The sequence below is a fragment of the Trachymyrmex cornetzi genome, unplaced genomic scaffold (assembly GCF_001594075.2).
Source record: "Trachymyrmex cornetzi isolate Tcor2-1 unplaced genomic scaffold, Tcor1.1 scaffold694, whole genome shotgun sequence".
Lineage (NCBI taxonomy): Eukaryota > Metazoa > Arthropoda > Insecta > Hymenoptera > Formicidae > Trachymyrmex > Trachymyrmex cornetzi.
Window position 1 is genome coordinate 504,943 of NW_017300019.1, and position 23,387 is coordinate 528,329.

General features: G+C 38.0%; 3 protein-coding genes across 8 annotated transcripts in view; all 3 read right to left on the reverse strand.

The window, feature by feature from the left end:
* The window catches only part of LOC108767586 (uncharacterized), a 23,573-nt gene extending 5,641 nt beyond the window's left edge, over positions 1 to 17,932 (reverse strand). For 3 of the 6 annotated variants that reach the window (XM_018517545.1, XM_018517542.1, XM_018517547.1), the window contains exons 1-3: positions 5,987 to 6,467; positions 2,685 to 4,051; positions 1,001 to 1,179 (exon numbers count right to left, since the gene is read on the reverse strand). In XM_018517545.1, coding sequence (XP_018373047.1) covers positions 1,001 to 1,179; positions 2,685 to 4,051; positions 5,987 to 6,098 — 1,658 coding nt within the window. In that variant the 5' untranslated portion in view covers positions 6,099 to 6,467. Of the gene's footprint in view, positions 1 to 1,000; positions 1,180 to 2,684; positions 4,052 to 5,986; positions 6,468 to 17,625 lie in introns of those variants that run through there. The other 3 variants (XM_018517546.1, XM_018517543.1, XM_018517544.1) reach the window with 2 other exon arrangements.
* Positions 6,381 to 6,977, reverse strand: LOC108767588 (uncharacterized). The gene is made up of 2 exons (XM_018517548.1): positions 6,482 to 6,977; positions 6,381 to 6,448 (listed from the first exon to the last, which is right to left on the reverse strand). The coding sequence occupies exons 1-2, from the start codon at positions 6,733 to 6,735 to the stop codon at positions 6,391 to 6,393; spliced, it is 312 nt and encodes a 103-aa protein (XP_018373050.1). The 5' UTR covers positions 6,736 to 6,977; the 3' UTR covers positions 6,381 to 6,390.
* A 1,269-nt stretch (positions 17,933 to 19,201) lies between the features above and the next one.
* The window catches only part of Aduk (unc-51 like kinase 3 homolog Aduk), a 36,729-nt gene continuing 32,543 nt past the window's right edge, over positions 19,202 to 23,387 (reverse strand). The window contains exons 4-8 of the mRNA XM_018517523.1: positions 22,431 to 22,657; positions 21,445 to 21,706; positions 21,145 to 21,342; positions 20,168 to 20,352; positions 19,202 to 19,365 (exon numbers count right to left, since the gene is read on the reverse strand). Of these exons, the coding sequence (XP_018373025.1) occupies positions 19,261 to 19,365; positions 20,168 to 20,352; positions 21,145 to 21,342; positions 21,445 to 21,706; positions 22,431 to 22,657 (977 nt within the window). The 3' untranslated portion in view covers positions 19,202 to 19,260. The remainder of the gene's footprint in view (positions 19,366 to 20,167; positions 20,353 to 21,144; positions 21,343 to 21,444; positions 21,707 to 22,430; positions 22,658 to 23,387) is intronic.

Below are 23,387 nucleotides of genomic sequence, written 5' to 3' on the forward strand. Positions count from 1 at the left end.
TATATGTAAACATAATGTTTCAAGCTAGGATAAGCATATGGCTTTAATGCTCAATATTTCATGCTCAATGTGCTGTATATAAAAAGTGAAATTTCTTTCTTTCACACATTAACAACAGTAAATTAATTTTATAGAGATCTCAATATTAAAAAATAATATTACAATAAAACAGGAAAATAAGAGCTATTACACGGTTATTATTTGTGTATGTTATTCAAACAATTTATTTATTCTTAATATATACATCAATTAATCGACGTTAATGTACTTCAGACTCCGATAAAGACACATGTCTAACAATTTTCGTAGAATTATATAATTTAGGCTGAAAATATTTGTAAAAGAATGGAGGTGCATTTTCTCAGTAAAACCGAACTAGACAATCATAAAATTGATTAAGAAGAGTTGTTCACACAATCCAAAGGAGATTCACTCGAAATTTATGGAAATGCGCCTATATTTATAATAATAGTACTTAATTTTGTTTATTAATGGTGAGTCTTTTTTGTCATTATCTTGGAAGATGGTTGAAAAGAGCAGTCGAACCGTCGATTAATTGATATATATCAAGAATAAATAAAAATTATTTGAATAACATACACAAATAATAACTGTATAACAGCTCTCATTTACCCGTTTTATCGTAATATTATTTTTTCACACATTAATTTATTTGATTAAGAAGGAAAACACTTATTAATCTTTTTTTTTTTTAAATCAAAATTATCTTTTGCAACATACGATTTTTAATTTTTTGTAAACGATACCATACACAATACAAAATAAATAGGAGCAACAATTTGATTGAATATTATGTACATTCTATGCTAATTGGTTTGCTTTGTAAGCAAGCGTACGGTATAAAAAGTTACCAAAAAACCATTGATAAAAGAAAAACAAAAATATCTTTTAAATTATTTAAAACTTTGTGAGCTTACAACACATATATATACGTACTAAACTATATCAAAAGTTTTTAGAAAATTCTATTGATGCTTACCCGAGATTCGGTTGATTGGAGTGAACAGTTGCTCGTATAAGAGGCGGTGGTTGGACTTGAGCAACTCCTTGCATAGTTGTCGTGGGGTATACCCCAGGATACTGAGCTGCTGCTCCACTACTGCTCCCTCTACTTCTAGACTGTTGAGAATAGCTTTTGGGAGCAGTTGTCATCTGTTGCTAAAAATAAAAAACTGTACATTTTGTCTGGTATACGATACAAACACTGAAGCTACAACTACAAAAATTATCAAGGCATCGCGGACATCTCATATTATAATTTATAATCACGGTTGCCACCTCTCCGGTTTTCGGACGGAAACTTTTTGAATAAATCTCCGGCTCTTAAGGCGATGCTAAAGCCTCCTGCTTTACCACACTAAAAAAAATATAGTCAATTTTAATAAATATTTAGTTGAATACTGCCAACTAAATATTTATTAAATATAAAGATATATTTATTTGATACAAAAAATGTTAATTTGATTTAACAATCTTTTTTTTACTGAACAAATATTTATTTACTGTAAATGTTTAGTTGACAGTATTTAAACTAAATATTTATTAAAATTCACTATATTTTTTCTCAGTGCACATTTCCATTCGGTGAAAAATCTCTGTATTGGATGTACGGATTGCAAAAGTATTATTGCTTAAATTAAAGTACGCACAAACAGGACCTCAACTGCACTGGATTTCATGAGAAAATCGAAAAAAAGTTTCAGATTCGTTAAAAATTCACATACTTTGGCTCGTACAGCTGTCACCTCAGATATATATTTGCTTGATATAATAGTTTTAGAGGCCATATCTTGAAAATAAGCGTGCAGCTGAGGTCACATTATTAAAACGAACGATACCGAGTTTGTAGAACTAAGATTGAAAGTCTAGAAAAGAAATATTTCCATCGAATAGAAAATACGTATATACAGGTGTTTTGTGAAGACTGGGACTGTCAACAGAGCCGAAATTCCGTGTAGCAGTAGTTGCGCGGATCTTGCGATAGATGGTGCTGGCATATGTTAGATAAGAACAGATGTATGCGTTTGAGTAAGACAGAATGATATATATTATATAATATAATGTAAAAACTAAATCAAAGATGTCACCACTATTATCGAATTTGGAATTAAAAAAGTCTGTACTATCGACCTTGATTGAGTTGGGTAATCGGTTTAGCATCCCCTTAAAGTGACGGAAAAATTTTCGATTAATCGCTCAAAATGTTGTCGAGCTACTTTTCAGGTGAGCGATTTTTCTTTCGAAATATGTGTGTGTTGTAGCAAAATATTTACTAAATCTGTTAAGTTTTCTTCTTTTTTTTTTTTAGAAACCACTCACAATATAGACATCCAAGGGTGCATTCGAGGAGCGCGCTATCAGCACTATTCGTATAATACTATCCTTGTCTCACGTCTAATGGATAATGAAGATAGAATGATATAAATAGCGCTAATAGCATCTCCCCGAATGTAGTCCAAGAAATGTTCTAAACGATGTCCCTACACTATTTCCAGAACGTCTCTTGGACGAGAAGAATACTGTATGAGAAGAATGTAACGATCTCGGCAGTGATTATCGATTTTCGATAGTTTAGCGACATCTCTAGTAGAAGAGCCATCGATTTTCAGTAATACTAACCAAAAGGTAGCAACCATGTTTATAATATAAAGAAATTAGCTTACGTTGTGCATCACATTGTTCAAAGTCGCTCGTATAATGCTAGCCTGAGGATTGAGTGCCGTTTGAAAGGTAGGTTGACCACCGACGAGGCCTGACCAGTGGCCGTTAACCACACCTTGAACGGTATTCAGCATAGGCTGCGACACTACCGGCATATTTGATCTACTGGTGGGAAGTCCCGATGGGGAGGAATGCGCGGGGTGCGTCACTACAGGCCTCGTCTGTCCTATTCGCGGCATCTGTGGTGCTGTATTCGCAACAGTCCCCCGTGGCATCATATTAGGCATCGGTACGGTACGCGTGTTTAGAGGTGGTGCCACTTTGTTTGAGCTCTGTACGGAGGGAGGTTTAGTCGCCGGCGGGGTAGGTGGCTGTTTTGTCCATCCACCACCGGCACCGCTTCCGTTGCTGTTCACCAATAACTGTGAGTCCATAACTTTGGTCGGCCAGTAGTCCTCGAAGCCGGTACCCGGTGGAAAGTAACTCTTAATGTCACTCAAACTGATTACCGAACACGTTTCACTCGCAAACAGTTCGTTACGTATACCCTGTACTTTGCAGCAAAATTTCAAATACGACAAATCCCAGCCTTCAAGCTTTTCCGCTTTTAGCTTGAGGTTTTCCGTCTCGCCCTCGAAATAAAACAGCGGCACATACTGCAGACTGTCCTTTACGGTGTAAGGTACTACAGACTCTTTGTTTATTCGTATGAAACCACATTTCTCCGCTTTGCGTCCGCTTGTCACGTTCGGATTGGTACCGGCGGTTAGTTTGGTATAACACACATCGAGAAACGTATAAAATTCCTTGGCGTCCGATAAACGCACCACCAGGTCCTTACACGTAAACACGTCCCTCCCGAATTGATTCTCGCAGTGCTTGGTGTTAATCTCGTTAAACAACTTGCTCTCGGCCTCCGTAATGTAATAACTCCTTATACATGTGCAACTGTAGATGTCCGAATGAAGAAAACTCAGGTACTTGTTGAGAAGCTTAGATTCTAGGATGCGTACGGCGCAATACTTTTCGCCGGAGCGAAATATATAAGGTATGTGACATTCGTCAAAGCTCGTCCAACCGAATCGTCCCCGCTGGCTGTCGTCGTCCGGCGTCGGCACTTTATTTTCCAAACCACCGGTTGGCGGTTTCGGAGCGGACGACCCATCAGTTGGTCGTTTATGCAGATATCCAAGAATACCGGGAAGATTAGGCTGCGGTATAAGACACTGCTGCCTCTGCTGTTGTTGTTGTTGTACTGCTGGCATGTTCGCCAGCATTTTCGCCTTGTGTGCTTCCACCATTTTGGCAGCCAATTCACGGATTTCCGCATCGTCTGGACGTTCTTGCTTGACGACGACTTTCTCAAAATCTGAAAAACGAGGACGTATAAGCCTTATATTTTCGAAAGTAGTTGTTTAACGCTTAGTTACCTATTATACATATCGCATCGCGAGAATAATATTATATAAGTGCAAATTTTTCAAAGAATACTTGGAAAAATTTCAATGTTCATTATGCCTAGAAAACTAATGTTTTTTTATTGTATCATGGAAGTCGAGAATTACATTGCAAGAATGAGTATTATCAGCAAAAGAAGTTCAGTCGACAGACGTGCTATTTATAAAATATATTCAATTAGGTATTGCCGACCGATGTTTTTGTAGCATATATAATAATCCAGTTAATCTTCTTCCTGGTTATTTATCATGTAAATTTATTAATTGTTATGCGACAACGCATAACGTAATCGTTAAATCACATCCGATAAATCCTAAATCGATTTGCAATTAGTATGTAGGCCGATTTCTCGCGCGCCAATACAAAAATAGCTTTTTTTGTGGTGATGCTCAGGCCTATCTATTACGTCACCAACACAAAAAAACTAATCGTAACTAATGTTTATATACTTTAGAAAATATCGGTGCTTAACACTATACAATGTCTATATAATTCACTGTATACTACAATAGTATTAATATTAACATCAACATGATGTGGATTTAACACCATGGATTTTAAATTCACACCATGATGGTGTTGATACAAACATCAGGAGTTAAAAATCCACATTAACGGTGAGAATTATGTACAGATATCGTATAGTGTTAAATCCACGTGTTAATATTAACACCAATATGATAAAAATCATATATATATACACTGAATTATTTATAATTAAAAATTAAATCTATATCAATATTTTTTAGAATGTATGGAACTATTAAATAATATAAATTAATGAAGTTAGATTAATCATCAGCTTTTTACGTATACTTTGTAACACGCAATCTTCGGATAATTGATGAAATTCAGTATTAATTTCTAGTTTTTCGTGTATACTTCGTAATACGCAACCGTTGAATTAACTAACTATAATTAATTGGATTTAATTAACTCTGGCAAGGTTGGAGTCAAATGACTTACGGCTTTGTCAATCTTTAAGTTTGTTTTACTACAATTATTTAAAATTAGTAAACATTATTGCACATGTCATATTTATGAATAAACAGAAGAAAGTTTCGTGTATTATTACTTATTCTTTTCAAGAGTTATGGAATTCTGATTGAAAATGGACAAATCAGAATGTTTTTGTTGAATTTATATTATAATTCTAGTTGAGACAATCAAAATTCCGATTGATCAGAACCTTCATTCACGACCCAAAAAATTGTCTTAATGCATCGATTTTCGCCGCGTGACGATCAAAGAATTCAAATTTCGCTCCGCGATCAAATCGATCCGATTATAATTAAAACCTCTTCGAGACGTGTCAAAACAATCGAGAATATATCCAGCGTGCAGCGTAAACACGCCGGTCCGGAGTGGTCGGAGAAACCGGCGGTGTCAAAAGGAAACAGGTAGGTAAAACTGACTTGTCGCGCACGTGACGCGTCTCGATTGAAGATCCTCGATCGATCCCGCGCGCGCGCTCGATGACACGGCTGCGGCATGCCGCGTCGTGATGACATGATTAGCGAGACATAAACCGCGTAAATGTAAACACTTCTGGCTCGGGTGACATCAAGAGACTACGTCGATTCAGCGTCGACTCGCTCGGGGGAGTCGTCCGCACGACGATTTCGGAATGAAACAGAGATCGACACGAGTGATCGCCAGCGAATTGAATTTTCTGTTCAACGCCGCGGGCGTGGAACGCAAAAGAATCCGCGATCCTTTTCTTCGATTCTCGCGTGTCAATCGCGTCCGACAGCACGGAGGAGACTCCGTAAACGGAACTGAATCGCATTCTCGAGTCCACGATCACGGCACGCGCGAACGGGATGTGTACGAAGAAGAAACGTACTCAGTGACATTCGTTCGGGTGCCATCCGCGACGGACTGCTCTTCTCGAGCCATATGGCGTCCGTGCTGCTGTCGGCACTCGCGACCGGTATGTCGGCGAAGCCGTTCCTCATCCTCGATGCTCGAGAGAGTCACCCTTGGATTGAACAGCGCGAAATTACATTTCGCAGTGCAGCTGAGGCGATCCCGTCACGCCACAATGTTCCCTCCGTTGAGGTTATAACGTGCAGCTGCAGCAGCAGCAGCAGCAGCTTCGTCCGTCCACCTACGCGCACCGCCGACGGTATCGCGCGCGATCCATGTTACACGACAGAGGGGAGAGGAGCGGAAGGACGAGGATGACGTATCGGCGGAATCGTGAACAATCCGTATGATCCGTAGCACGGGAAAGTCGCGTCGTTCCCTCTAGTCGATACTCGCATCGACTCTCGCAGTTTTCACGCTTTCCCTCGACGACGAGGACGACGACGACGACGAGGAGGAGGAGGAGGAAGAGGAGGACGACGACGACGACGTTTCACTTTGTGCGCCGACACTCTTATACCAGGTGGCGCGAAAGATTCTCATCATCGTTACTAACCCACCGCCGCCGCCTCCACACCGACACCACCACCAGCAGCGCGCTGCCACCGCTGCCGCCACCGCCGCCACCACCACCACTATCGCGCTCGATACGTCGAGGGTAAAACAAGGGAAGAACGGGATGTAGATGTACGTAGACGGTATCGTTCCACCGCCGACTACGTACATACTCGACGTCCGGGCGTAGCTCCGCGAACCACCGGAGCTGTCCCAAAGACCGCGACACTCTCGAACGAGGACAGCGCCATGCTATCGCGCGCGCGCGTGTTCCCGGTCTTCGGTGCGAAACCTCGATTTCAAGCTATACGACGACGTGCTGTCGATCGAGTTGCTGTCGACCGCCCGCAGCTCCGCGGGGACACTAGGCATCTCCTAGCACGCGTCTAGACCGCGTACATAGTTACATACGTCCAGCGCGAGCGACTCTCTCTGCTCTCTGCGCGGACTGTACTGACTGTACATACAACGCTAGCTAGGTATCAAGATCGCGCTCTCTCGCCAGTGTCGTCCTCGGCGGCCCGCGCTCGAACCGGCCTCGGCATTCCTGGGATTAAAGCGTGCGGGCACCTCCTCCTCGCCCGGCCCGGCGCAACGCGACGCGATGCGACGCCTCGCGTCCGCTGTCGACGACGGTCGCGGCAGTGACAGCGCGACGTCCCGCCGAAAGTGCCGTCGTCTCCGAAGACGTGTTCCGATACCCTGATATTGATACTTGACGCGTATACCGATCGATCAGTGGCAAGTCCATGTCTGGAAGTGACGCGTCGATTCGCGATACCCTGTACTCACATAAATGTGTACAGGGGATCGAATTGTGTATCTTGAAATAACGTGAACATTACAAAAGAGTGAGCATATTCGTTAAATACGTATAACTTCATTGGTATTTCATATTTAATGAAATACTTTGCTTACTTTTGTAATTTTCATTTCATTTCAAGATGTACAATCAATCCCCAGAGATTCGATTGTGTATCACACAGCTTAATGAAAATGGAACAACAAAAGTGAGCAAATGCATCAATTGATTACAAATTGTAACAACCATTCCAATGAAGTCGCCCGTTTTCGTTGTAATGTTCACTTCACAATCGAATCTCAGGGGTCGTATTCTCGAAAAATATCGCATAAAATGTACGAAAATATTAAACATAAAATAGTATAGATTTCGCTAGTATTTTCGTACACCTATTATTTTTTAAGAATAAGTTTTCTCCGAGGCAATTGCTAGCAAGTTCGAAACGTGTCTATACTTTGTGAACGATGCGCAAAGCCTTTTGCGATCGATAGATTTCACGTAAATCCCGAGTCTCAATCGTACGCAGAATGTTATTCTCGTTTATAGAAGGCAACAGAGAAAGTACACGCGGAATGAAACCGAATTATCGATCTCACGTGGGTTCTATTAATTTTAGATATTGAGCATGTAAACTCTGTGATGACGATTAGAATGACTGTGAATAAATGCTTCCTTACAATATTCGTATATTTTCGTGATTGAGTTCTTCGCTTCGAAAATTTTTGAGCGATTGTATAATCAATTGATACTGGGTGTTTTCCATTTGATGACACAAGTCGACAAAGTGTCGTTCTATAACATGTTATCAAATGGAAAGCACCCATTATAAAGTTTTGAATTATAGATAAAGAAATGTCAACTCTTCTTCTATCACCGTAAAACCTGTATCAGATTGGAGATTAATAATGAGCTTGAATTTGATCAATCAAAGCAAAGCTGACTGTACCTATTATTAGTTTTCTTTCTTCTAATTGGTTCATTTCAATCTGCAGTCTGAACGGTTTGAGACGGAAGTTCATTTGCATTTTGTACTTCAAACAGGATGCTTTAGAACTTAAATAAATATAGTTTTCATAACTGTAGTTTTGAGAGTCAAGCTTAAGGAAGATTTTTGTAAATGACATTATCACCGTTAAGTACAGTTGTGGCTTGAAAGATAGTTAGCTCATAATAATAGGATTATAAACGATTTATAGAGAAGTAGAATCGTATCTCGAAACGACATTCTAAAGATGTCCCAAGAACACCGTATCTCTTAAGGACATTTCCAGAATATTTCTTGGATAAAATATACTATGTAAAAATACTTGAAGCAACGATCTGTGCTGTATACACAGAATAAACCATTGCTTTCAATATTTGTTTTTTGCATGAAAGAACGAAAAGAAACTAGAGAGGTAGAACGATAAAACAAGCCATGTATAGCATATACACGACAATTCCATATACGTCATTAGAAGCGATTATTGAATATAGGATTAGAAATTGGCTATAGAGCTAACTTTATGCCCATGCTGTCGTTGCATCACATTAGAATTTTTTTTACTACCCTGGAAAAGATGGTATTTCATCACTTTTGCAATAAACGTATCAAACATTCGACATATATTAATCCTTAAAGAAAAAAAGACCTCTTTTATTTGAAGCGTGAACGTTTCGCTTTGGTCACGGTGCCTTAGATTTTCTGAGAAGGGGACGATGAGGGCAGAGGGAGACGCGCGATAGCGAGATGCGTGGATAGCTGATCTAAACGACCGCCCATCTCGAATGCGCCCATCGCGCGCGTCGTGTAGCATGGACCGGTTGCAGGAGCTAGGTACATACCGCTCAAAGAGTAGCCAGGACTGGCGCGTAAGATCGCGCGGACGATGTGACAACATCGCACGGTCGATATGCTCTTTCAGGCAAAGTGCCAAGATTGGTAAACGCACGCGGGGGTATATAGTCGTGGTTTCCAGGTATCACCCTCTCCCTCTCCCTCCCTCCCCCCCTCCCTCATCCTTCTCGCCATCCCTCCCTCCATCCTTCCCCTCCGCCCCTCTCTAACTCCCGCGCTTGATTCGTTGCTCTTCATCACTCCTGGAGCTCACCCGTGGGATTTATTCCGATGGTGGGGGCCACATACCGGGAGTGGGAGTACCAAAGTTGCGCAGAACCCAGCCAGACGTTGGCTCCCGCTCATGCCATTGCGCAGTTCTTACGTATATAAACCCGCCGGCTGCCTATATACTACATATGTATTATACTTATTATTTTAATCATGATTTACGAGCGCGGCGTTGCCGGTTCTCGCGCTCCGGGCACGCCCATTCCCTCCCTCGTCTCCACTTTTCAGCCATATAGGCGAATACACAGAAACGCGCGCGCGGAAAAGCAACGTCGCTTGATCGATACTTGAGAAACTTGCAATAAAAAAAAATTACTATAGCGAATACATTTCTTTGGTAATTCCAAGCGCAATTGTATATAAGTTAAAAACTCCTTACGCGTTTTTCTCAGCATCCCAAACAATTATTCATCTCCCTCTCGCGTATTTTTCTTTTATTAGAATAATTTCCAAAATTTTATTTTGCAAATACACGATATTCAGATACGAGCTTTTATTATTTATTCAATGCACATTCCGGGCTTGTTAAGTTTTATAAAGAGAGTCCTTGTGTAAGAAACAGTAGAGTACAGTACATCGAATACTTGGTTGATTAGGTCATATCGCATCGAGTAATGCGACGTTGCCGTTGCGGCCTTGATGGTACCTAGTTTTACTGCGCAGCACGTTGGGCCAGTCGTTTTGGCAACACTGGAAAGTCGTAGCAATCTATTTATAGTAGTCCTCTAACGTTGCTGTTGCTATGCCGAACAAAAGGTATATTTGTTTCAGAGGAGGGGATGAAGAGAGGTGGGGGATAAATAGAGTAGGGGAAAAGATCGGTGAGCGTAGGCGGTGCGAGAAGAGGGGATTACCGAAAGACCAATATGGCGGCGGAACGGATATATTCTCCTCCAATCTATCTGCGTTCTGCTATAACTCGCGCCTTTCCCCATCTTTCTTCCGTGTCGTCGCTCTCTCTCTCTCTCTCTCTCTCTCTCACGCGCATTCCCTGGTTCTCTATCGCCGCTCGCGATAGTGGCTCATCCTATTTCCTGTACCTCACGAAAGTACAACCATGACGATAGTTACGCAACGCGCGAGATACTACTCTAGTATGCGCGCGCGAGCGGAGTAGAAGGCAGACGAATTTCGCAGCAAAACGTTAATAAGCATTTCCTTCTCGCGCGGCCGACAAAGAGAGTCGACGACGAGAGACCAGATGAAGGTCACGCCGCTCGCGCGCCGCTTTCCCACTTCTCCTTCCGCGGGGGTGATCGCGGAAAGTAAAATAGAGCAAACGTAAAGGGAGCAAAGGTCGCGAAGTGAAAAAGATCCAGCGCGGTATATATGGATATATCGCGCTCGCCGCGTCGGCCGCCAGCCGCCGGCCGCCATCCGCGCGCGCTCTCCCATCCTTTACGCGCGCATTTCTTTTTTTTCACATAGCTCACGCGAAATTGCATATGGCGCCGTCCGCTCGTAGCAGCTGACGAGGTTTGCGGGGCGCTGCGCGCTCCTACGCGGTACCAAGAGCACGCGACTTGCGAGAGGCATAGCGCGCTTGCCACGAACAGCCCTCGGTGACGCTCGGCTCTCTCCGATCCGGAGTTTGCCTCTTTGTTACATCACTCTTCGCTCCTTATGTAGTACATAAGGGCGGATACATTATGTATCGCGTGCGGGCGCGCGGGGCCGCATATGTCCCTCCCGGCTCTCGCTCCGGTAGTACATAACGCACACACGTATGCCGCGTCTGTATGCGATATATGTGGTGTATGTGCATACGCGCGAGCGAGCCGGCTGGGCGCACTCGCGCGGCGAGCAAGCCCCAGCTCCCCGTTACACGATGCGCGGTTACAACAAACAAGCGCCGGTGCGTTCCCGGCACATTGCATTATTACATAGAAACACGGCTGCGCTACGCGAAACGATTTGACGGCGAGCGGTACGACGTATGGAAAATTCATGCTTTCGTAATAATAGCGCGGGAGACGCACCGCAAGGCAATTTCACGAAATTTAAGAGCGACAACCTTCGCTTTACTTTGCATGACAAATATAAAAGAAATTCCTATTCTAGGTCTATTTCACCATATTTTTTTATGTCACTCTACAAAGCGTAGTTGCATTGTCCACAAACGTATTAGTATGGATGTTGAACAAGTTAGGGGCACCACATTATATGTGGAGAAATTAAACTTATACCCCAACTTAATTGTAGAGAATAAGTGCCGTGGTATTGCAACTAAAATATTCCAGAAATTCATGTGCGTGTATGCGTATTTGCAAGTTCTGTTACTTGAAAAATGTACAAGAAATATAACCTTTTTCGATGCTAAACTTTTTAACTTCATAGTCGTGGAAAAAGATCTATATGTAACGGTAAAAAAATTATGTTATATTTCTGTTATATATGTACAGATTAGGACTCGGTGAAATACCTAATACGACTTACTTAAAATATATTATAAGTTCCAGAAGCTTATTTAAAATATAAACTAGTAGGGATCGTTAAAAAGCTAGTACGACTTATTAAAAATAAAAAATATAAAATAGATTCCGAAAAATTATTTAAAATATAAAATGACTTATTTAAAATATAAAATTATTTCATTTTATATCAAGTAAGAAATTGATTTAAATAAGAAATTGATTTCGAAAATTTATTTAAAATATAATTAATATTTTAAATAAAAAATGTGTATTTTAAACATTCTAATATAAAATTGTTTTATGATTTTGTTTTTAAAGATATAAAATAGATTTCAATAAGAAACAGATTAGAAAAAGTTATTTAAAATAATAAATATTAAATAATTCTCTTGTTTTTAATTAAAAATTTACGTTTTAAATAAAATTATTTTAAATATGACCGATAGCTAGTAACAAAAATATAACATATAACTTTTTATATCGATGACCCATGCATAAGAAGTGTAAGCGCATAAAAGATAATATAATCGTGCATATATGTGCGTGTAAACTGATTAGTATATAGATCGTATATACCGATCCAGTATATAGGAATCTAAAGTAAAATTTCTATTGTACTTTTCTTCTTTTGGAGAGTTAAAATATGCAGTTCTTTTCAGATCCTAATCCCTTTTTACCAGTTACAATTATAAGATGAGAAAACGCCTCTAAAAGATCATTTTACGGGTTAATTTAAATAAACTATGACATCATTCTACCAAGTAAACGCGCTTGTTATGTTAAATAAGGATCAACAGTTTTATATGTATAGACCAATTATAAACATAAGAAATACATGAAATAGTCCTAAAGTTTCTGAAATTGTATTTAAAAAAACATTTTTACATCAAACTTACTACTTAACTATGGTCTTGTTCAAATTGGCCATCTTTTGATATGAAATAGATATATTAATTGATTCAAATTGTGTTCTTTCTACTATTGTAAATTATAATCAAACTCGTATTTTTTAATACTGCTTGATGTCACCTGTGATTTTATTTAAATTTGATATTGAAATTTACAAACAAATTTATTCTCTTTCGGCCGCTTTTCGGTTTTTGAACAAGAAAAAGCATAGAGCTAGAAAATACAGAGTAAAGCCTATGGCACACGATGCATTTTTTCCTGCTGGATTGCTTGCGTTTTAGTGAAATACTGGAATTGCACATATAACTCCGAATTTTTAGCAATTTATTAAAATGCAAGCAATCCGACAGGAAAAAATACATCGTGTGCCATAGGTTTAAGGGCGTGGGAAACTATACCTGTGTTACTTTCTATCGAAAACTTATAAATAAAAAAAGTAGCGTATGTCAACATTTTTTATCAGTTTTTTTTACAAAAAATAATATGGCTGTGGTCTTCTATTCGCTTGATTTAAAGTATTAACAATTTTCTCAATTCACAAGCTAAAAATATAGATGGGAGAGATAATTTGATTATATCAAAATACAGATAAAAACTCAGACACAAGAGCGCTATTTAAGTGTCCGATTTTTTTATAACAATATTTTAATAATAATTTATTTTAGTTGAAAATATAAAATAAAATTTTAAAAGTTACGTTTTAAATTCAATTAATCTAATTACATAAATAGTAACGTATAAATGAAGTTTTTAAATATTAAAAAGTTAATTTAATTAAGTCAGGGATTATTAAAATAAATTCATATAAATAATTTTCTTGAATATGAAAGAATCAATCTATTTTTTAAAATAAACATATTAATATTTATCAAGCATTAAAATTTAAGGGATGTGTATAGAAAAATAATTTTAATTAATACCATAATATATTAAATAATAAGAAATAGCAAGCCTTGTAAAACATATAGCACAGATCGTTCTAGCATTATTACAACAGTAACATTGTAAATGTTGCAACAATAGGTCTGTTGGCGTTGCTTAAATCCCCAAAAATGTTTGCATTTAGGAGGAGATAAATATACAAGGTGTTTGGAATTTAAATGTCAAAACTTTGGGAGCGCGTAGGGGATCTATAAATTAAGAAAAAAATCCTGTAGAGATGCTCGTTTTTCTTCCGTTTTGGAGAAAATCGCAAAAAAGACAAAACGTTGTTTTCATTTTTGCACTTTCTCATTACTTATTCACATTGCATTTATTCACTTGCTTAATGTACATATTGTTCAAAATGTTGACCTTTTGTCGCAGAAGCCATACACGAATATACCATATCAGCATATTCAACGTTAGAACATATATACGGCATATTATGATAGGAGTAAAGCATTCGATGACTTCTGACGAGTAACTGACGAATTTACAGGATTTGAAAGGCAGAAATATAAACAAACAATAAAGGTTTTCACCTAAAAACGGAATTATTATTGTTTTCGTGCACGATTTCAGCGACGATAATACTTCAGAGGCAGTGCGAGAACGAAGAGCAACTACGTTTTGCCTTTTTTGCCATTTTCTCTCCAAACGAAGCAAAAACGAGTATGTCTCTACAGGACTTTTTTTTTAACAACTAAAAGTCCAAAAAACAGGGCGGTTTTTTTTTTAGTTTATATCGATCCCTTACACGCTCCCAAAGTTTTGACATTTGAATTCCAAACACCCTGTATATTCGAATGTTGACGAGAGAAAGCGAAGATGTTCAGTACAAAAAATGCCAGTAACGCAAACAACTAATGTTGCTGCAAGATATTGTATGGAAAGTGACCACACACAGTTGCTATCTTTCGACTAATATTCGACTACGGATCGACGATTTTCCTGCCGTCAAATATACCGAAATTACCGAAACTGAAACTTCATTGCAGTATAATATTCACTAACAAAAAAGATCATCAAATGTAACTGAAGATCCTATAACAGAGTCTAGCCTCGAGCAATTTTGTCAAAACAAGAGTAAAAAAGACAGGTATATTGTCTATTTAGATATGCTATTTTATTCTAACTTAGTGAATTGACAAAAACGATGGGCCAATCAAAAGTTTGTCTCGTGGTCAGACTCTGTTATAGGGTCTCTACCTACAAGAGGTACGTTTTACAAGAAAAACAGGAGAAAAAGCGAGACGAGAACTTGAAAAAGGGTCATTAAAATTTTAAGTGGTTAGACCGAGATTTTTTTGTGTGCTGGAAAGTCGGTGATTTGGTAAAAAAAATCGGAGTCCTGGTCGAAAGACGGAAAGATGATAACTGTGGAAGTAACATTGAAAAAAAGATATTGTATCTAGAAAAATCCTTGGATATTAAGTTGAAGCTTAACATAGATTGAAAAAGGATCGTTTTTTTTTTTAAATAAACTATAATACTTAAATGATAAGGCTGACCCGAATATTTGAATAGTACTTCATACTATGAATTAATGAAGTAAACAGGTTTATCACGATAGGAATATATATGAAAAACAATATCGATACAGATAGACTCAATGCAAGCAAAAATCAATATCAATAATATCAATAGAGATTGGAGGTACACGTCGTCCTTCACGTATCATCTGAATGAAAATGACGGCCAGCTGATCTCTTGCATAATCGTCAATGCATTTATCGTTGCGGATATTATCAATACTGAAACACGTAAGGAATCTAGAAATGGCATTTTGCAAATCGGTATTTTGGAATACCGATCTCTATTTCCGAACGCAATTAAATACCTATAGCTCGAAATAATTTGAGAAATCCAAATATCAATTAATAAAAGAGAACGCAAAACAATATAAGCTATTATTCGACATAAAAATGCAGCTCTATCACATTTTATGTACCTTTTCTACTTGTTATATCGAATTTTTACCTGGACACTGACCAATCCATTTTTACCGATTACCTGTGTGTAACTTTGTCTCTGGTGTGTTTAGAATAAATTTAAATCATTCGAATAATAGAGAACTTCGCCCAATAATTTCAAGTAGATATCCATAAAGTAGCTCTAAGAAGACATAGATAAGACCATAGATAAGCAGTTCAGTTAATGTAAGAATTAGAAAAAGATAAATAGCAAGTTGAACGAAATTATATTGATGAAACCGAACCAAAGTCTCAAAATATAATACAGGTATAGTAAGCTTTAACTTTAAGGTAAGAAATCAACCAATTATATTAGTCGAATATTCTCTCGATTTTCCTCATTCAATTATGATTGGCCAATATCTTAGGACTTAAAGCTCACTATACTTATTATGTTTCGGGACTAATACTTATAAATGTAAAACTTATCAGTTTTTATATTAATTTGTAATTTATCACTTATAAATGTGTATAATGGACCGTTTACAATGGAAGTAAAATTGTGTAGTAATCCGTAAGAAATCGACCAGTCACAATCAAATGTGAGAATAATCGGCTATAATTGATCAATTGTAACATTTTATTACACTATATTACTCTCATTGTAGACCGTAAAAATGAAGAGACTTCGATCTGTGTTGACAATAAAAGTAATTTCTATTTTCTATGGCTACAATGTACACTTTTGAAAGTAAAGTAGGAATGTGTTTACGCATAAGTCCGGATCTACAATAAGGTTTTAAGCCTTAAACCATAAAAAATAGGCGAGTCACGGTCGCTTATTCTTCTCGGATTCGACTGTAATTGGTCAATTTCTTACGGTTTAAGACTTAAAACATCTATTGTAAGATCCGGGATAAAGCGCATGATAAACATTTCATCCTTTTCCATGATTTGATGAACAACAAGGACAAATGATGCATCATGTGCTTCTCATATACATATGGTGCGAAACTCGGGACGCATCATATGTATACGTTCGATATTTGGCGAAAGCGAGAAAGTTATAGTGCAATCTGATGCGGGAATAAAAAATAGATCCGATGTCCTACAAAAGCAGTAATCAAATTTTAATGCATCAAGTAACAGATCGATGTACTTTTTATAAAAGCCCTCCTTTTCGTAATTTGTCTATAATCTTGTACTAAAAAATATACATATGTGTTCGTGCGTGCTTATGTCGGTACGTTCGTGTACGTTCGCGCATGCCGAAATAACACAGCGTGAGTAAATGTATTAGAAACTGTGCAAATTTTCGTAAGAGTTTTGACGCACGAATCAAAGAGATGTTTACATTTATAAAGCCAGTGGCATACGATGTACGTTTTCTCGCTTGATTACTTTGCATTTTATTTAGTAAACTACTGGAAATCATTATCGTGTGCAATTACCAGAAATTAACGTTATGTGATGCAATTCTAACAATTTATCAGAACGCAAGCAATCAAGCAAGAAAACGTGTGCCACTGGCTTAAGTAGACGGTCATTGACACCTCGTTAATATTTATAGTTTTCTAATACCGACATTTTATTGACACCAACATTCTTACGACACAGCTCATGAATTCACCGGTACTACCACGTTTCGCCGGTAACACGCGAAAAGCGCGTCTTGCAGTGCTCGCGACTCTGGATAGGTAACAACGTTAACGAAAATGTCGTAGAAGGGGATCATGCAACTGTATGCAGCACGAAGATCGAGGATGGTGAGATCGCACCGCGCACGTGAAAGAGTGACCGAGAAAAGGGGAGAAGAAAAGGAGATGAAGATACGCGCGCGATCTTTCGCCGTTACCGCCGCCATTATGGTTACCGTTGTTGGTGGTGCCACTGCCGCCACCACTAAACTTACTAAAGTTTAAGTTCCTCAAACTTCTAGAATTTAACAATCGTTGTCGCTACCGTCGCTACCTACCTACCTAACCTCAAACTTACCTTTGTTGATGAATACCTCGATGATCTGTACGTCCTCGTCGGTGCTCTTGTCGCCCATCTTCTCGTTAAACTGGACATCCATACACATAATTCCACGTCGTCGTGTGGAATCTGATTCGTGATGTAGCCACTATGCGCACCCGGGACATTTACATGAAATTGAGTGCTTGCGAGCCGAAGAGCGCGAGCACGGGCGCGCGCGAAAATTTGTACGTGAACGACAAAGGAACCGGAAGAATAAGTCGCCGCCGTCGCGTCGTACCTATTCAGTACGCGCGAAGGATACCCTATCACGGTAAAGATGCGTTCGTGAGTTTTGCTGCTTCGAGTGTAAGCGTGTAAAACTAGGAGAGGGAGGGGGGGGAGAGAGAGAGAGAGTGTGTATGTGTGTGTGAGTGAGTGAGAGAGAGAAAGAGAGCTAACCTAAGAACACGTCTCAACGTGTCTGAAACTGAACGCGTCTCAATACATTTACTAAGCACGTTTCACACGTAGATATGTACGTGTATATATATATATATGCACACGTATATCACACACCGCGCCAGAACACACCGCCGATGTCGCTGTGATGCGCACTATCGCGTCTCGACTCGTTTCGCCGGTGCGCGATATGACATAGTGACAGGCATACATACACGAAGCAACACGTCGTTCGGAACTCGCGACTCTCCCGTTCCGCGTTTTCTACTGTTTTGCTAAGAAGCCGACTGGACGTTCAGATCAGATTTGAATGTGGCACACGTTGCCAGTTCTTTCTCATACTCTCTCCTCGTCTCTCCCGCTCACCCCCTCCCCCCTTTCCCTCTCTTTTGCTCCCTCTTCCGCCCCTCAGTCCCCCCTCTTTTCCGTCTTATGTACTTAACGACTGCGACGTTGCCGCACATCCGGTCTTGCATTTTGGCCTGGTGGGGGATCGAGAATTTCGAAGGAGTGGGAGAAAGTACATAGGTGCCGACAGTCACGTGGTGGGGTTCCGCATTGTAAACGACGAATGGCGCAGCGGGGGCACACGATGGAAGGGGATGTACATATATATAAACAAAAAGGAGAGGGGAAGTTTTCAGCTCAGAAATGGGAATTTTCCATGAAATGTTGGGGCGGTCGCGGAGCGACCGTTATTTGATCACGTGATCATACCGGAAATCGTAAAACGATGCATGCGCCCTCATCTTCTAGAAAGCTTTATATTGTTGAAAACATTGATTTTTTAATTGATCCTTGAAACAACTATTTGCAATTAATTAATACTTGAAGAATATAGGTTTAGATACACCCATATTATACAGAATTGTAGCCATTTGCAGCAATTATTTTCGTATATGCGGCTTTTTGGGAATAAGGCCCTTGAAATGTTGCAACGTCGCTGCAGTGCTGCTGAGAGTGTTCCGACCATGTTACCTGGGTTGACCTTTGTGTCATGTAGGCAGACATAATTAATATTCGTATTACAGCAAATATTAAATTAATAATAAAATTTAATAATTAGTAAATATAAAATTATTTATTATATTAAATAATTAATTAAATAATGCATGGTACAAAATGACAAATGGTAAAGTTTGTACAATGGTGCGGAGAATATTGACAACTAAAATAATAATTATTCTACAATATCAGTTATATAAACATCTGTTATTGTAATACACATTGTTCGTCGGATGTTCGTTGCAAGGAATCTATATCCTTGGTAGCCAACAATCCTTTGGTACTTTCGGCTTCCTTCATCCAAATTTGTACCTATCAATCAAAAATATTGAAAATTATGTATACAAATATATATTGATTTAAAGAATCAACAAAACAATAAAAATAACAATGTCATCCTTTACATACTGTTTACAAATTTCAATAAATATTATTATTATATTTTAGTTTAATTTATAAATGATAAAATAATAGCATATTATAACAACAGTTCAACCCTCCGATAGATACACTTTCAGTAAGCGTCTCTCGAGTAGCCGCCTCGTGTAACATGTACGGACACCAACCGCGTGTTCAAACTTGTGTGATATTCTCAGGGTAAATTGTTCATATTTCTGTCTTATTTTAACAACACACAAATTCACGAATCTATCACTCCGTGTAATTAATCCACGTTATCCTCTTGAACCTTTTTACTCTCGTGTCATTGTATGGAATAGATTACAATATTTCGTATTATACTTTTCGTTCAAGCCATTTGAATAGTGAAGGAACACAACAAGATATCCTTGAAGGGACAGCGGCGTAAAATCATTAAGACAATTTTAAATGATATAACAAATTTACTTTCCAATAGAATCGATTTGTCGATGCGTACAATTATCCAAAGATTTAAAAAGAATTACGATCATTTATTAGTACATCTGTCAAATTATCTACTAAATTTTTTAGCATATTTAGATATATATGGTTATCTTTTTTCAATATGCGTAATTCATTTATATTAATATTTTTTATTTTATTTTCGTATTAATGTTCATAAAAAAACATTGAAGACTTTAGAAATAAGTTTAGATACTTCAGTAGAGTGTAATATTCTGATTCATCTAATCACCTGCTTATGCAGCAAATCTCTTCTTCGGCCTGCCGGTTCTTTACCCAGCAAAGGTACGAGTACACTTAGACAGGACTGAAATTTTTCTAGAGCCAGAGCATAGTTACCCTCAGCGAGATACTGCTCAGCAACTTCTCCTATTTCAAGTGCATCCACCATATGTGTAGTACTTTTACTGAGAATCCCTATTAATAAGCAAGTTACACCACAGTTACCTTTTATAATCTAATAATTTAGAATTTTGCGTTATTTTAAACGGTAATATTTTACAAACTATAGAAATCAAAGCCTTACACGGTCTAGCTGGATCTTAATGCTTGTATGATTCTTATGTGAATTTATATACTACGTATGTAGTCCCACAGAGACGCGCGCCAAAAAATTTTCGGTCTTGAAACGCTAACTCTACTAAACTACCGCAGTAATATCATTTAAAAAATTTGTTAAAATTGTTAGTCAATTTAACTCGTGATATTACTGCGGTAGTTTAGTAGAGTTAGCGTTTCAAGACCGAAAATTTTTTGGCGCGCGTTTCTGTGGATTATAATATATTATATGATAATATTTTAGTTTAAAGCGTAAATAATGAAAAATAATAGGGATGCACCGGATATCCGGAAAATATCCAGTATTATTCGGCACTTTTTGACTATCCGACCGGATAGTCGGATATCATTAGTATCCGGTTGAAATTTGATATGTTGATTTTTTCTCATACAAATGTTCTATAAATAAGTATGCATATTCATAATGCTACAATATCTTATACATTGTAAAATTACTACAATCTTTTCCTTTATAGGCTCGTTTTTTTTGAAGACACTTTCTTTGAATCCGGTCGGATATCCGATGTTACATTTTGTTCGGATATTCGATATCCGGTCTCCGGTAATTTTACGATCCGGTGCACCCCTAAAAAATAGCATTCAGGTAACATTTCATTTGAGATAAACATTTGTTATAGATCCAATACAAACGTAATTCGTTATAGATGAATGCTGAGCTTTTTTCTAAAGATGGTATCCTTTGTAGGGACGAAACGTTCCCTTTATTTTCAAACGTCGGATGCTTCCCGGTGTTTTCATCCATAAATGCTATCTTAAGTATTTCTGCTCTTCTTATATAATCGTTGACGCGATGTCGTAATACCTCTTTTCGTTTTATATCACTTTCGTCTAATTGAATAGACGTATGATTATAATAAAGCATTTATAAAAATTTCAAAAAGTCTAAATCGAAACGTATTCGAACGTTAACGATATACGAAATAATCTTACCTGTCAATATCGGAATGAAATATCTAAGCGCCTCGCAGTAAAGATAAAATGCCTCTTTTGCATTCTTCTCGGTATCCATTTCAACGGCTTTGTGTACCAATGCGGCTGCCTTCTCATAATTTTCTTTCGTAGGTGCGTGTTCCAAGTCTAGAAAATCGTGTGCGAAAAATTCATCGTACGTTATCCGATCGGCGGGATTATGCTTCAACAGAGCCATAAGCAAATCCTTACACGTCGTCGACACATGAGCCGCCTTCGGCATCTACGGTGAATAATACTAATTCTCATAAGTGATTCACGATCACGTTTGAACTCTAACGCGAATTAACGCACATTTTTTATACACCATCGGATTGACGATCTTTACACATCACTGAATTATTTATCTAACGACATGGTCATAATATCTTTACTGAACTCGAAAAAAATTGCGAAACTTAATACGATTCGTGCATTTAATATATAAAGAATTGCTAATGTTATATCGAAATGTTTAAAGCTAAACCGAACATATAAATAAAATAAATAGGGAGCGTATAAATAAAATAAATCTCAACCCGATAATAGTTAATTAGTTTTTTATTGTGAAAACAAACGTCTGGGATGATTTTTACATCCCAATTAAAATTTACTATTGTTAACTAGATATTGTATATTATTGATTGTTCTATAATTTATTAGTATTTTAAATTATTATAGATTTATTTAATGTTTTCTAAAAAAATAAGAATAAATGAAAAAATAAATATGGAAGAAATTGTCAATTATTCGATATTAATTGTAAAAATTATGTTTTATTTTCTTTCTGCTGGGATGTAAAAACGTCATCTTGTGCTGAGTTCAAATTCCTGAGTGTCACTCAGGAATTATTCCACTTGTTTACGTAGGTTAGACAAGGATAACGTGACACCCGGGAAGCACTCAGGTGGAAAAGTGCCCCTACATGATTCGAGGTAATCTCTCCGGAGATAACAATGGAATCACACCTCTATTGGTCGGCTGTCCTTGATTTTTTCTGCTAGTTCTTGAAAGCTACTGCTGGAATAGGGAGCTTTCCCGAAAAGGCATTCGTACATGATCACTCCAACGCTCCATAGATCGACACGAGCGTCATACTTGTGTTTCAATAGCATTTCGGGTGCCATGTAGAGAGGTGAGCCTCGTATCGTGAATTTGTGTTCAGAGTTCGAGAGGTACTGTGCAAAACCGAAATCTGAAACGACGCGAAATAAATAGTGATTTATTATCGAGAGTACATGGAAAGAACAATTTTGCTAAAGTATCTAAAAAATTAGTTAAATACAAGTCTGATCTAAAAATTATTTCGTTAGACTATCAAAATTATGAACGTGCCCGTCACAGAATGAGGGAGATTCCAAGTTCGAATTCCTACAATGATATTTTCCACAATAAATTTTTTATATTATTTTAAAAATCATTATATCATTAATGATATTAAATTGCCAGTTTGTAATTATGAATTTAATTTGTGATATTCCAACTTCAGTTTAAGGTTATATTTTAAGCAGAGACCCGAACCGAAAGGTTTTTTCTCGATTCGGTTCCGGTTCCGGTTTAACAAAATATCAAATAAATGTTACGATTTCAATTTCGGTTTTTTTTAACCAGTAACGAACCTAAATTACGGTTTTTTAATGGTCTTTTTTAGGTTCTATTTACTTACTTTATCTTATTTATTCTTTAAATTTGTTCTATTAAAAAGGAGTGGGAGGGAGAAGAGAGAAGAGAGGAGAGGAGAGGAGAGGAGAGGAGAGAGAGAGAGGGAGAGGGGGGAGAGAGAGAGAGAGAGAGAGAGAGAGAGAGAGAGAGAGAGAGAGAGAGATCGCTATTTATTATACGCCCTGGGACAAGCCACCTCAGGCGTACATACAAGAAAAACAATACGATACGTGAGTGATGATAAAGATAACAATCAAAGTAAT